This window comes from Podarcis liolepis, assembly GCF_965112155.1.
Source record: "Podarcis liolepis genome assembly, chromosome: 6".
NCBI lineage: Eukaryota > Metazoa > Chordata > Lepidosauria > Squamata > Lacertidae > Podarcis > Podarcis liolepis.
Genome location: NC_139559.1, coordinates 46959702 through 46975693, shown reverse-complemented (window position 1 = coordinate 46975693; position 15992 = coordinate 46959702). Strand labels below are relative to the sequence as shown.

The 15992-nt window shown below is 43.2% G+C and overlaps 1 protein-coding gene across 2 annotated transcripts in view; it reads right to left on the bottom strand.

The window, feature by feature from the left end:
- TBC1D22B (TBC1 domain family member 22B) overlaps positions 1 to 15992 on the bottom strand; it is a 38206-nt gene that overhangs the window by 14563 nt on the left and 7651 nt on the right. For both annotated transcript variants that reach the window (XM_083509396.1, XM_083509395.1), the window contains exons 4-8: positions 15017 to 15196; positions 14214 to 14284; positions 13386 to 13514; positions 12760 to 12825; positions 8327 to 8441 (exon numbers count right to left, since the gene is read on the bottom strand). In XM_083509396.1, coding sequence (XP_083365522.1) covers positions 8327 to 8441; positions 12760 to 12825; positions 13386 to 13514; positions 14214 to 14284; positions 15017 to 15196 — 561 coding nt within the window. The remainder of the gene's footprint in view (positions 1 to 8326; positions 8442 to 12759; positions 12826 to 13385; positions 13515 to 14213; positions 14285 to 15016; positions 15197 to 15992) is intronic.

Here is a 15992-nt window from a genome sequence, read left to right as displayed (position 1 = left end):
ACCCAATAATGTTCAAGGTTTATAATATTCTGCACTATGGTTTACGCAACAGTTTATTAATTCTAAATAGAGAACTGCCTTATTTAAGAATTTGTACACAAAGAATACAGCTATAGAGGTGACTATAAATAAAAAATGTTCAGTATCTTAGAAACTTTGGTTTCAGAACTCGGAATAACATCTTAAACAGGAGCAGAAGAAGCATTTTTATTTATTTTCATTCCAGTTGCAAATGGTTAAGACATACTGATTTCTTTGTTACTACTTTGCATTTTATATTTTCCTGGAAACAAAAACTTGCACAGAGACACAAGCCAACAATATGTTGCATTGGCTCAAAAGGCCAAGGCTATGCTAGCCTGCATTAACAGGAACATGGTTTCCACACCTCAAGAACTCAGCTTCACTCCATTTGTCACTGTTAAGGCTTCATTTGGAGTGCTGTGTTCACCATAATGGATCACAGTTTAACAAAGGCATTGAGAACTTGAAAATGTTTCAGCTACGAAAAAGCGCTAGAAAGAACACTGAAAAGAAATGAAGCCATTTTCCTTTTACAGTCTTTTCAGACTACTTAAGCAGAAAGCCTGAGAACACAAAAGAAGGTTAAGGAAAGTGGCTTGGGTGTTCAGTATTTAAGAATCTCAGAGGAAGAGGGGTAACAATTGTTCTCAAATGTTGCTCTAGTGAACAGGAGAAAATGAGTAAATGACAAAGCAGATTTACATAGATAGATAAAGATATGCATGTATGCATATAACCTTCTTAACTGTTAAGGAGAGCTCTGCAATGAATTAAAATTCCCAGGGAATGTGGAATCCCTTTCTTCTAGACTTTTCAAGTTTGTCAGAGCTGTATCAAACACAAAATATTATGTCTCAAAGAAAGGGGTTTGACTTCAACTCCCAACATCTAGAGGGCCACCCCCGATTTAATGGATCACCTGTTAAATTCAAAATTCCTCATGGTAGTAGGTAAAGAAATATCCTCTGTATCAGTTTAGAAGATGCCTGCCCAGAAGCTAAATCTAAGAATGTGTTGAACAGGACAAAAGAAACTGGGACGTGTAGTGTGAAAATGAACCATTAGATCAGAGGTGGCCCTCCAGATGTTGTTGGACTCCAACTCCACAGACCTCCACCCACCATGGCCAATGGTCAGGGATGAAGGGGGTTGTAGTCAAACTGTGCCCTGGAGATTTAATATCCTGGTTTGTTCCAAATCCGGTAACCAGGGCTTCTTGATTCAAATTACTTCCCGGTTTGATTCCTACAAGCATCAAGGGGAGGAGAGGTGGGGCTGCATATGTAAGCAAAAACATTGTGCCTATCTTATTTAAACATGGCCGGTATCATCTTCTTCATCTTAATCAATGGAATCATCTATCAAAAAAACATAAATGGGCCAGTTATCAGTACAAAGAGGTAGTCAGCAAAACAAGGAGGTACATAGCTGTACTACACCTATGGTGGTTAAAAACCCACTTCATGGGTTGAGCTTCTAAACTTACAATAGGCAAACCATTACTTGGAGAGCTCCTTGTCTGGTTTCATTTTCTCTGCTCAGAATGCATCTTTGTTCAGTTCACACCTCTCTCCAGATGATGCAGTAGCCTCTCGAGACAGAGCATGGGTCATAAATGTGGTTTGTCAATTCAAATAGAATGGAAAACCACAGTTCATGCAAACCAGCTTCAAAACATGACTTGATATCTTAATTTGGTAGCCATTTGCAAACCTTGGTTTGAGAGCCGAAGCCAACTTGGACCTTTATCATCTGCTAGGGGTTCAAGGGCTACTTGTTTGTGCATGTGAGTATAAAGGCAGGGAGGTCTACCTGTCCAGAATGGATGCTACTGGCTAACGTTTGTTACTTTCAGAACAGGTTGCCTCAATTTGCTTGCTTCTAACTCTTTTGTATTGTGTCTTTTAGATTGCAAGTCTGCAGGCAGGGACTGTCTTTACCTTCCAATCTCCACCCAGCACTTAGATGCCTTATTCATGATATACCACCATGGTTTGGTGTGAAATCTGAAAGTAGTGACAGTGGTGTTTATGGAAGACAGACAAATGCTGCAGTTCACTTCCATCTGAGCTCCCCACTCCCCAACAGAGGCCATCAGTGCAAAGAGCACAATCAGCATTGAAAAACCTGAGCCAAGAGTCCTGGCAAATGAGGAGCTTTGGAAAATTCTCTCAAGCATATTGCTCATCACGAACATCTGTTCTGTAAGACCCTTCGACAGGTCCCACATAAAGAACCTGGATATCCAACATATGGCTCCGACAGGAGCTGAAAGGCAGCCAACAGCTTTGCAGCAGTCACTCGAGGCTGGCATGAAGAAGTGTCTAATGGGGCTATGATTGACACCACATCACAGGGCATGCTGCAGCCAGGTTAGGAGTAAATTAGTATCCGCATCTCTGGCTCACAATGTACGTGGCTGCCAGGGAGAGGAAAGCTCTTTGGACTCAGATTCAACCAACAAGCCCAAAGATCATGCTGGGAACTAGCAAGTGGAGTTAACTGACACCAGAACCAGAGCCCAGCTTTCTAAAACATACAGGGCATTGCCAAAGAAAGGTTGTACTGTATTTCTTCCTGCCTTACTGGGAACGCATCCACTGCTCATTTAGACCATGACATCGCCACAGATACGTATGTTGTTTTTAAAATGATCTTTGCATTTTGAAGGCATCGACTCAGCTGGCTTTGTTTACTTTCAGTTCAGCACAAAAGTGCTGAACAAAAGTGATGGCTCAGGATGCTGCCAGATGGGCAGGAACCGAGACAGCGATACAGGCAGGCAAGCTGTCATTCTAGTATTAATACCTGTCCTGTACACCAGCAGCAGATAGTTGTGCCTACCAAGGCACCAGAAAGAAGGAAACGACAATAGAATTTGACTTTTCAAATGTAATTTAAGAGTGTTCAGTTTCTAATTATAGACACAATTAGGTGGTTAGAGCAAACTGGAAGTAACAATGAGGGCAGAATTGCATAATAGGAAGTCGTTTCCATACACTACAGTGTCCCTCAGCTTTCCCCCACTCCACCCAAAAACAAAAGATCGAATCAATGCAACATTCTCTTTATAGTACTTTGACTGGGGAATTTATTTTATTTTATTTCTTCTTCTCTTTTACATTCTCGCATCTTGCGTGGTCACAAATATTCCTTTTTTTATAGAGACATTGGAGAATTTATGGGATCTGGAGTTGGGGGAACATGGACCACACACAAAAAGCCATTAATTCTCAACTGCACTGGCATTTAATTATTGTAATTTAAAAGGGCATTAAGAGAGTCCTGATTCTTTGAATTGTTGCTTTGGGGGAAGAAAACCTGGACATTTTGTACTCTTCCCCAAGGATCAGACAGCTGAATTAAGTGAGTGTTACATTTAGGCACATTTTAAGACATACAAAGAGCCCTGCTGGATCAGGCCCAAGAGTCATTTATAGTTCAGCATCCTGTTCTCACAATGGCCAACATGGGAAGCCCACAAGCAGGAGCAGAGTGCAATAGCACTCTCCATATTTGTTATTCAGATGCATTCTGCCTCCAACAACAGAGGTAAAACAGTTATGGCTGGTATCCATTTCAAAGCCATAAAAGTTGGTGGCGGTCACTGCATCTTGTGGGAATGAATGTCATAGTTTAACTGTGCACTTCCTATATTTTGGTCCTGAATCCTCCAAGATTTGGCTTTACTGAATGACCCTGGCATCCAGTATTAAGAGAGAGGGAGAAAAACATCTCCCTATCCATTTTCTCCACACCATGCCTAATCTTATGCACCTCTACCATGTTGACTCTTAGTCGCCTTTTCTCTAAATTAAGAAGCCCCAAATGCTGTAACCCTTTCGTCAAAAGGGAATTGCTCCAACCCCTTGCTCATTTTCCTGTACCCCCTTTCCTACGCTGCATGATCCTTTTTGAGATAAGGAAATCAGAACTGCACACAGCATTTAAAGTGTGACCTCAACATAGGTTTGCATAGTGACATTGCCGCTTTTGTTTTAAATCCCTTTTTAAACAATCCCTAATATGGAATTTGCCTTTTTCATAATGGGTTTCACAATGGGTTGACATCTTAACTGAACTATCTACTGCAAACCCAAGGTCTTGTTCTTGGTTAGTCACTGCCACTTCAGGCTCCATTAGCATATATGCAAAATAAGGGTGGGGTATTTCCCCCCCAATGTGCATTACTTTACACTTGCTTATAGTGAATTACCATTTGCCATTTTAATGCCCATTAACTCAAATCCTTGATTCCCACCAACACACACATATCCCAGCAGGCCTACCTTGCTTTTGCTGGGCAAGATGCTGTCTGTGCTGGAGATCACTTATATATGCCTCTTTAAGGCAACCCTAAAATCTCTTCCAAATGACCACTATCCTGCCGGTTTAGGACCTTTGGCAGCCTGCACTAGCTCAACCTGTAGGATGCTAAATATCCTCTGCAGCTGCAGCCCTGACAACTCCCATAAGCCATCCTGTCAGACAGCACTAGCTAAAACAAGCAGTGCTCAGCAATCTTCAGCTAAAACCATTGATCTGATGGGAGCATCAGACACTCCATATATAGATCTGTCCCTGGCAGAGGCCCAGAAGTCTCACAAAGACAGCTGGGCTTGTGCAGCAAGCAAATGGTGTTCACCTTTGGAAGAGGCAAGCATACAAGAGAAAGAGGAAATGCACAGGGGACAGAGTTTGCTGCAGGTCAGTGGTCAGGCGACTCACCAGGAATCATGGAAAGGCAATTTCAGAAAGGTGAAAGCAGCCACGACCACTTGTCTATATTGTGGGGCAGAACTTCCTAGAATCCTTTCCGTGTGTCGTGTCTAAGGACAATGGCTCCATTGCCTTGTTCCGAATCTTCTCCGGTGCTTTTTGGCAGAGGGCATCCAGATGTGCCCAGTTCACAACGCAGAATATCTCATTGATAAAAGCTCCACAACAACCAATATCTTTGGGTGCTTTCCAAAATGCCATCTTCTGTCAACTGAACCGTGTTGCCCAGCTGTGTGCGCTTCAAACTCCTTGTATGGCTCTTGAATGACTGTCCCCCCACCAAAAAGCAACAGTTGGCCATACACATGTATTGAGAAGCAGACCTTTCCGTGAGACACTTCTCAATCCATCGCAAAAATTGGCTGAGGGCATCAGCTGGGAACACAACACTTACCCCCAGCAGTGGGGGGTTAATGAGTGGCAGTGACCTGGGCAGACCAAGGTTAATGCATTGCTGAGGACTGATGCTACGAGAGACCAGTAAATCCAATATTAAGAGGCACAGGTGTCAGCACAAATGCATAAGCAAGAGTTTATTTGGAGATAAGGGCTTAAGAACTCCTGCCTCCAAACAAAGCAGTCATTTCCCACACAAAATGCTTCCCCGGGGAGATCCTGCTGGCTTGCTGATTCAGCCATCTATGCTACAGGCTGTGCCATTAGGGGATGGATGTGTACAGAAACAGCTCAAACCACAGATAAGAAGCAGCTATTTAAGGAAGCCTGTTACAGGCAAGAGTAGCCAAAAGAAAAAAAGAAATGAAAAAGTTGCTACTGTGAGCTGCCAGGGAAGCGGCTGGTATTTAGAACTGAGGAGCACCAGTTTGAATTCTGATGCTATGGATGCAACTCTAGATGAGAATAAAATGGATCAATAGAATCAATCTGGTTTCAGGCCCGGATCAGGCACAGAAAGGCTTGGGCTGCTTATTGATGACCAAATTGGGAGAGAGACCAAGAGAATGTGACTGCTAATTCTTCTGGGCCTCTTGGCAGCTGGATATCCTTCTAGACAGGCTCTCCAGGTTGGGTCCTGGCAGTGTAGTGTTCCACTGGTTCAATTTATATATGGAATGCTGATTCCAGAAGGTGGTGCTGAGGGGATACTGCTTGGACCTATAGCATTAATGCTATGGGGTTCCATACTGTTCTATCTTGTCTCCCATGCTTCTCAACATCTATATCAGGGATGAGGAACCTGTGGCTCTCCAGAGATTGCTGGGCTACAACTCCCATCAATCGTAACAACTGGTCATGTTTGCTGGAGCTGATGGGAGTCAAACAATATCTGGCTAGTTATGAGTTCCTCATCCCTGAATTTGGAATGAGTGAAGTCAGCATGACAATATAAAAAACAGGGAGGAAAGAACATAATGAAAACCTGAAGATGTTTTTAGCATCCACATTTATAGCATTAGCAATCAACAAGGATGCCTATTTACTGTATAGCCAACTGCACCAATAACCATGGAACTTGGTTTTTGCCGTAGTTACCAACTCCCCTGCCCTTACTTACTTACCAACCAGCAATTTGTGAAGTTCCATTTCATATTCTCCTCTGATTACAACTAGGGTGGAGTATCTAACATGGCCTCAAATCCTCATCTCTACCAATATTCAATGGCCTCATTTGTGCTCAGATGTTTGCACAATATTTGCAAAATACATAATTTATTGCTCTCACTGTGAAGCTACAGAAATTGGGTTTCCAGGTTATAAAAGGCTAGTCTTTCGTGTGCAGCAGAAGGTGGTTCATGACAGCTATCAAGACTAGCAGGTCAAGGAGAAGCATCCACAAGCAAAAGTACAGGGAATGGCAAGCAGTTGAGCCCAAAAGGGGCAAGAGTACCGGTCTAGCATGGCTTTGTTGTCCCAATATTTCTTAGCCAGCTCCTTGCTTCAGATGCAAAACCCAATCTAGTGTTCCTACCTTCAAGCCTTTAAAGCAGAAATTCTCAAACTCAGAAGCCCAAGCCACAGGTAGGTAGGTTCTGATGGGTTGTAGGTGGGTCACACAACATGGAGGTTCTCCTTCATTATCAGAGGCTTACCCCATCCCAAAAATTATTACTGATATGCAACCTCTTTAACTTATTTCTAAACTGTATTTGGAAAGCTTCACGCACCACATAATCAAAGAGTTCTTTAAATGGTGTACATAATAAAATTTTAGATAAAACCCAGCTAAAACTCACAAAACTGAAAAAGCAAATAGATATAAACTAATTATCACTGCTACAGAGAGGTAAAACCAGTAAATCTTTCAAAACAAATATAGGTAATTGGATTATATGTTTGGGTAGACTTGCTGAAATAAGGACGTTTTCAGTAGGCATCGAAGACAATATAGCAAGGATGCCTGCCTAATGTCAATAGGCAGGGAGTCCCAAAGCACAGCTGCTCCATGCTAAAAATTAAAGAATCCTCATAAATGCTGAACGAACATTCTGTCGCACTTGTAAAAGTCACTGATCAAAGCAGTCGAATGGGCATGTATGGGGCAAGACATGTTACTAGACAGGCTCATTCACTCCTTTCCTTCATGTCATGCTTAAATTTTAGGATACAATTCTTAACACAATAAAGGTCCCCACAAAATAACTCCATCACCAACAAAACCCAAATATTTACTAATGCACACACTTTTATGTATTAGGATCCTGTTGGTGGTTGAAATGTATAAATTCTATTCAAATACCTACATCTCTAGATTTAACATTAAAAATGATTTTAGCATTGAAAATGGATGTTAACTACAAACATTATGATGTTCTTTTGTTGCTTCTGCAACAGAATGTGAAGGCAAGGTTCAAAGGCGGCGTTAGTAGTACACAAGTGGGTCCTGAAGGTTAAGTGTATAGAAAGGCCCCCTTTCAAAACATTTGAAAAACATGGCTTTAATTGGGTTTTGGGGGGAGGGGGCAGACAACACATTCTGCTCCTAAGACAGATCATGGTAACTGGCTTACCATATGAGGCGGTTGTACAAGACAAAATGAGTTAACATCTACAGGTGTCACAACACAAAAATGCCTGGGATAAAAGTATGAGAGGTGCATAAGTATGGAAAATAATCTTGGACATTATGTCATTTTGTCAGCTTTCTAAAAATTACAGGAGAATGAGAACGGCTTGCCTTGGACCACAGAAATGCAGGCGTTTCAATGCATAAAGCATCCTGATTGAAAGATGCTGGCATCCTTGGCAAAGTATTTAAATATTTTTGACACAGCTTAGCTATTTCTCTTAGTGGCATTTCGGACACTAATGGCTTGTTTTGCCCTTCTAGAAATCCCAGTTAGAGATGCATTCAAAACCATACCTGTTTTCACTGTTAAGCACAGTATGCAACTGACGAAAGCCAATCCAGGGCAGAAGTGAGAACAGATTAATATGCACTACTAGCTTCTACAGCAGCCAACAGCAAAGCAGTTCTGGCATGACAGAGCTTACCCAATGATGACAATTTGAGTACTCATCAGCAAGCACTAAGAGCACATTGCAGCCATCCAGCATCGCTTACCAACATATTCAGAGAGGAACACGACAAAAAATGGAGTGACCAGGTCATTAATCCCCTGCACGTAGCCGCTGGCTGGGTGTCGGATGGCCCAGATAAACAGGATTCGTTCAAAGATCTAGAGAGGGAGAAGGAAAGCCAGGTGCTCGAGTTAGCCATGCCCAGGGGAAAGACAGAAGTGGAAAGGCTGACAAGCACAAGGGGGGAAGAGTGTGCGATAAAGAGTTAGAAATGCACACAGCTTAAGGTGCAGAGAGACCCAGTATGAAGTATAGACTACAACCAGAGTGGCTACACTTTTGGGGCCCAAGAACCACATGTACTCTTGGGTGAACTCTCCAAAAACCACATACCAGTGTTGGGTATGACCACCTTAAACTCCCACATGCGTGCACACACCGAGGACACAGGGTTGTTACTTCTTTTTTTGCCACTGCCACTCAAACTGCTGGGATCTTTGGGGGGGGGGGCAGAAAGATTGCTTGGGTAGCTAGGTAACACCTTCATGTTGGGGGTTTGCCAGCCAGGATATACATGAACCAGCATAAGATGCTGCATGTAGGCCAGTGGGAAGTCAGAATTACCATCCTTTCCATGAGAGCTCTCTGCCCTGAAAACAACTGCAGAGAGATGTTTCCGTTTACTGCTCTGCCATCAAAACAGAGGGGAACGAGATGCAGTCTGAGTATTATCTAACTTTGCTTTCACCATGTTCACATAGTGGCAGATGGTAGGCCAGAAGTTTTTTTCCTTCCCTTTCTCCTCAAAATAACTGTAGCCACAGGGAGGAAAGGGAAGCCCTGTGCCCCTCCCAGAGATTTAAACTTTCAGTTCTGCATAAAGAAAGCATTGTAAGTTTCCATCTCTTAAACAAAAAAGAAAGAGAAACATACAGACAGCAGTTCATCCAAGCACAGAGTAAAAAGGGAGCTTCTATTTATTTATATTCATAAGCTACCCTTTATCCCATAGGATCCCAGGGTGACAAGCATATGTAGAATAAAAATTTATCCAGTGTTGCCCTGACACAATGCCACACAGTTTTTTTTGCCAGCTTTCATTTATTTGATTTTCTTCAAGATCTCCTTCATATCTGTGGTCTTGCTTGAAGGGAACAAGTGAGATGTTACCCAAATTACGGGCTATTTGAGACCTCATGCTCCAGCTGGAAGTGCTTGCAACAGGTTCATCCCCGTTTGCAGAAGGAAAAATGCCATGGATAAACAGGATTTCAAAGTGCAGTTTTATTTGTAGCCCAGCAACTGGAGCAGCTTTTAGCTGCCAGACCTTACAGCTTTTGGATGGATTAGCTTGCTAAATATGCTTTGCCAAAACTAGTTAAAGGGTGCTTCTAGTAGGTGGAACTGGGAGGAAATCAACACAGCATCACGGCAAGTGTTCCATCAGTGCAACAGCTTGCCAGATGGAATGGTCCCCTCCCCTTTCCCCCTGCATGTTGCTCTGGGGTTCTCCTGACACCCACAGAGCCAATCTCAGGGGCTGCTGGGGACACAGGAGGAGGGGGGGAACCCTGTTGCGCTAGTGGGAGCCCTCATTCCGGTTTCCACTTACGAGATTCAAGAGCTGAATCCACCCACTACCTAGGCTTCCTCCCTCTGATTTTGCTAAACATAACATGCCACATTTTTCTATAATTCAAACCACTCTGTTGCAGAAAATATCTTGAGAGATGGTTAAACTAGAGAAATGACTACATGCCACTGTGATCTGCCACTGAGTCAGTCACTGGCACCTCCAGTTTAAAAAAGGATCAGGTAAGCAAGTAGTGGGAAATACCTCTGCCTGAAACCTTGGAGAGCTGCTATCAGAGAAATAATGCCCAATGAATAAAAAGTCTGCCCTGGTAACAGCCCAGTGTTCCCAGTTCAACACACTACACCCCCCTCTAGCATGCAAGTCAGCCTTACCAAATCACTGCCAATATATTTAGGGCCATACTGTATTTAGCTAATTTGCTTTGTTAGCAGAAGCCCCCACAGTGGGACTTCAGGAGAACCCCCAAGACAGTGCAGAGGGAGAGGAGAGGGGAGATTGTTTTGTTGGGTAAGCAGTAATTTGTTGTACTGGTGGAGTTATCTCATTGGCACTATGATGAATGCAACCCTTAGTCATCTGCTACCACACGTGTCAAGAAACACAAGTCCAAGTTCTTCAAAGAAAACAGATCATTTGAGTGAGAACAAATCACAGCAAAGTTACAAAAATTACACCTGAAGATGTTCTTTTTGTATGTTTTATTCTGAGCTGGCTACCTGAATGCAAAGGGCTATAACGGCAGGAATCAGGCATGGCTAAGGAGCAGTAAGTGTTATGGATAATGGAACATAAGAAGGTACAGTGGGGAACGGGCAATGGGGAACTAGCAGCCATACAAGGTGTGCATTCTGAACACTGGAATGGGGGGGGGGGGATTTTGTTTTCTTCTTGTTTTTAGTTGCCTTGGCTTGCATGTTTTTGAAATGTTATGTCCACAACCATGGGCAAGGAACATGCTGTTCTTCACTTAAGAAAGCTGAAATCCACAAGAACCTAAGCTATGGTTGAAGTTTCATACAGTTCCTACATGTGCACTTCCAAAAGATGAGGAGCCCTGCCTTCAGAGCACTGGTGGGCTGCTGGCTGGAGCACCTCATTCCATTTGCATCCACTAGGATCAAAATTTGCAGGCAAGCAAAATGTCAGATTTAAAGACTTGTCCTCTAACAAAACTCAAGAGAACAGATCCGGAGGGCATTTGCCGCTATTTGCAAAAAAAACCTTGCAAAACTGTTATAAAGACGGGTGCCATCCTCATTACCTTGGACATACATTTCTTGGGGGGAAATTCCTTTAAGGAGCCTGCATATATTCATTTTACAGTTTAGCAGATTGGTCTGCAATGGCGTTCAGCACAATTACAGTAGACAGCTCTCGTTAATCATACTCTGAGCATGACAGTTTGCTTTACAGCACTACCACCTACGTTAACAATGAAGTATTCTAGGTTTCAGGCTGAACAATGCTTTAAGCCACAGGCTGAACAATGCTTTAACCCCCAATCTATGAGCCATTGTCCGCTAGAAGGAGAAAGGAGGCATACACCAGCAAACAAGCCATATTACAGTAGCAATGACAATGTAGCTCAGAACAGTCATGAACCTATTAATTTCAAGACAACAGCACAGGACTTTGTTGAATCCCCCCCCCCCCATGGGACACACTGTGGGCTTCTGTGCTCCAAAAACCAGAAAATGTGAATCAAGCTTGCATGATAGCAGGGCCTGTGGCTTTAGACATCAATTTTCATAAACTCCAACATCAGTCAATTACCGGTTCTTTGCAAACCCTGCCTCTCCGCTATGCAGAAGGGACTTGGATTAAGTCCACTCAGACTTGACTGAACTGGCATGCTCTGCAAGCATCAGTAAATATTCAACAGGATTAGGTCAGTCAAAGGATTTTGAGCTATACTGCAAAAGTCAGTTTTCATTATTAATTCCTGCAATTCTGTCTGGTTCAGACAGAAGCTGTAGCTCATTCCTGGCTCTGCCACTAACAAACTATTTAGCCTCTGGCAAGTCACATTGTTGCTGCGAAACTTCATGCACAACTCTGCAACACACACACTGATAGTGTGCCTTTGGGATTGAGATGATATCTTGCCATAAGCACACTTGGCGTAACAGGCTGGCAGTCTCTGTTCCTAGGAGACATCAACTCAAATTGTGGAGTCTTATGAAATTGAGCCCAGAATTACACATTATGGGTACTGCATACCTGCAGATGGAAACAGCAGTCCCACATTTTCCCCGCCTCTGTTCCCTGCATCATCTAGTAACACAAAATATAGGACATGCTGTCACCATGTTATGAGTTTCTACATCCCTGCAGCCAGCATCCAATGATGTGTAGGGGGATAAGGAAAAAGAATGGGGTGAAGTCTTGTCACATATTTTTTATTACCAGATATTACCAAAGAGAGGGGAAAATGAGATTCAAGGCTGAATCTCAGGGACAGCCACGCATCACCTCTAACGTCTAGTTCTATCGTTTCCAGATAGGTGTGGATCTTGAAGGAAAGGGCAGTTCCTGCCACCCCTAGGGAACTGTAAGTAAAGCATGCAAACTGAGCTTGCTCCTGCAAAAAAAACTTGCATTTCAGCTGAGAGTTCAGCTTGAGCACAGAATTTGCACAAGATACCAAATTAAGAAATGGGTGGCAACTCTGCTTTTGGAATGAAATGTACAAAATTTCACTGCTGAGGTTGAAATCAGCTATGACTTTCTTTTTTAGAAAAGCCCATGCATACAGCAGAAAGCAGCTGACTGGGAAAAAATGCTAGATATTTTTTGGGGGGCAGGAGAAACTTCCTGCCCATCAACACAGGCTGGCAACTCACACTGCAGGAAAGCTAAAAAGAAAAGGCCCCTTTTACCTCCTGTACTAGTGGCTGCTGGAACAGAGGGATGAGGGGGTTCGTCCGTGGAATGTCTATATGGATCTGAAAGACAATTGTAAAATATATATGTATCAGAGAACATTAATGGTTGCCAAGCTGATCAGCACTAGAGGCAATATTTCTCTGGCTCAAGCCAAAGCAGAACTATGACTTAAGGTGGAAGAGGTGATATTGACTCATTCAGAAATCCCGAAGAACTGTTTTGCTCCTCCTTCTTTAATAAAAAAGAACATGCTAGCCTATCATCCAAAATCCTTTCAACAGAGGCTGCATTTAGAACACAAAGCAGAGTATCTGGAATGCTTGAAAGCAGAACACCTTTTAAAGGCCACTTCAAATACCTGGGTAAATTTTTAAAGTATTTCTTCTCTAGGATCTCTTGGCAGGTCAAGAGTTAACATCTGCTCACTTCTGACCACTAACACCCACAAACACTGTTTTGTGTAGGATGGGTCTGCCACGATAAGAGACAAGGTTACAGGTAAAAAGCACACTGTTGCCACTGTTAGTGGAATGACTAAGCCCTGTGCCATGGAATCCTAATGTACCCCAGATGCTAAGCGAAAGAAATGGCAGGCAGCAGGAAGTAGGGGGCTGGGTACCTGCCGGTATGTATCTTGATGGTGCTCCTCATTTCTGGAGTCGTAATACTGCTCAATGAAACCAAAATACTCTTCTCGTTTGCGCTGCAAAGTCAGCTTCCTCCGCTCCATGCTGGCAGGGAGGTAACCCTGTAGGAGAAAGAAAAGCCCGTCAAGGCAAGTCTCCTTTTCCTCTGCTGTGCTCAAAGTCCTCAACTTCCCTACACACATGCATGCCTGAAAGTAGTTTGCAGGAGAACTGTTCTAACCAGGAGTGCAGGATTCAGTAAAAGAAAAGTTGGAGCCATGTAAGAATCTCATAGAAGGTTAAGCAAAGGCAACTCCTTCTATCCAAGTGTGGTGGAAGAAGTGGCAACTGCCAGAATCCCCCCATCACTCTTATGGGCATTCAAGGCTACCTTGCATAGAAACCAACAAACTTAGTTTTAACACTTGCTGCTACAAAAAAAAAAGTTTCTGAATCTAATCATCATATCTCACTTTTTGCAGAAGCGGCTTTCTGGAATCCAGCAGCATGTTTGTTTTTTCCAGGTATAACCAACAGAACGTACAGGCAACTTTTATTTCTAAGTCAGGCAAATCTTATTTCTAAGTCTCCATTGCTTTGATGCCTAGTTTTTAAAAGGTAATATTCTCTCATGTTTATGGGAGGGAGACGTTCCTCTCCCGTTAAAGGATCCCAGGTGTCTAGGCTGAAAAGACCTGAAGAACTCAACCAGGGCCTAGTATAGCTGACATGTTTCCCTAGAGTCCAGCTCTGTCGTTTGTATGTATTCTATAGATTGCAAATGTACGCAAGTTGCCTTAGCTTAGGGAAGCAGCACTCACTGATAAAAGTCGCCACGTCACAGGCCGGACCTCTCTGGGGACCCCAGGCCAGCTGCATTTCCTCAATTCATCTGCAAATGGAGAGCAGTTAAGTTTATTCACACGCAGTATCTTGGCTGGCATTTCTACACTAGGGAGGAAAAGCAACTCCTGTCAGCTTGGCAGGTTCCAGAACCACGAGAAAGACTTTTTTGCTGGATATGTAGGTTTCTATGGTGATGGTGTCTATGATTCCTTTTTTCTTTCTTTTTTTGTAATTATAGGTTTTTAATTGTATTTTTATCAAACATTTATGTAACTTGCACTGCATTTCCATACGTGTCTACCCAGAAGTAAGTCTCATTGATTACAATACAGCTTTCTCCCAGATAAAGGGGTGTAGAATTGTGGCTCAAATACATGGCATAAGCAGCCTGGAGCACTGGAAAAGGGTTTTTTTTAAATAAATATATTCCATTGATTCTGAGTCGAACACCACTCTTTAAACCAGGGGCAGCCAATATGGTGCCCTGCAGATGCCATGATACCTAACTCCCATAATCCTTGACAACTAGCCATACTTACAAAAGATTATGGGAGTTGTATTCCGCAATGCCTGGGATGACTTCCCAATTTAGGCAGTGCTTATTAGCCGCTCAACAAAACAAGACATCAGTGTCACACTTATCCTAGTTACTGAGTACAGTTTCAACGCAAAACTACTTCTAAACAAGAGAAAGGAACCAAACGGGGAACACACTTCTCTCCCCTCTGGTGATATCCTGAAACTAACAGGACCCTCTGAGTTTATTGCCTGGACTCACCTAGATCTGTGTTGTGGCTAGACAGAAGCTGCCGGAATTTCTCCAAGCGAGTTTTCTCACGCACCGTCATGGGAGGAGCCCCTGAAGCGTTTTGGTCAGAGATGCGAGCAACAAGCGGAATGATGGGTCGGAGTGGGAGGGATTGCTGTTTGTGGAGGGGGTTGCGCACACAGGCATCCTCTAAAAGAGTTTAAAGAGGTCCATCAGGCCATGAGCATACTGGGCAGCGGCAAGCACTGTCTGGAGCTTCCAGAATCCACTACCATTCCCAAAAAGGTCTGCACACCTTCACAAACATGCACGACGAAGAAAGGCTTCACACCTGTGAAGTTTGTCCCCCATCACTGAATGGGGACAGAAGCTCCACCAACTGAATTTTTTCCTGCCACGCTATTATTAAAAAGATACAAACGCAACCTCAACGAGCAGGAAATATAAACTCATGCACTCCTGCTGGGCAGCTACTCTGCTTCAACTGCACGTTCTGTGGAACAGAAGGAATCCCTTTAATGTAATATTTGGACTTTCAGTTCAACTGGAACAATGCTTTAGCAGCACAGGACAGTAGTGATCCAGGAGTCCTGCTCACTTTTTCTGGGCTAATAAGCAGTGGTGAAAGAAAATACCACATTATCCAGAATAGGCATCACTCAGTGGTTTGCATGGATGGCTCTCAGACCATTTTTGTTGCATAATTACTGAGGCAAAGATTCATCTGACCTGTCCTCCAACAATAAACACAGCTAGGCTCTCACTGCTCTCCATCCATCATCTCCTCAAGGTCAATCCTTTTGCTCCAATTTTCATGCTCTCCTTCCTTCCTTCCTCTTCTAACATGCTGGACAGACAACTCAACACATATGGGAGGAAGCAGAAAAACACAAAGGCAGTTTACTATCCCAAATTCCACTGACACCTCTATGCCAAGTGGCCAGTCAGTTTCCAGCAGATAACTGGAGGTGAGACATGGACTCTG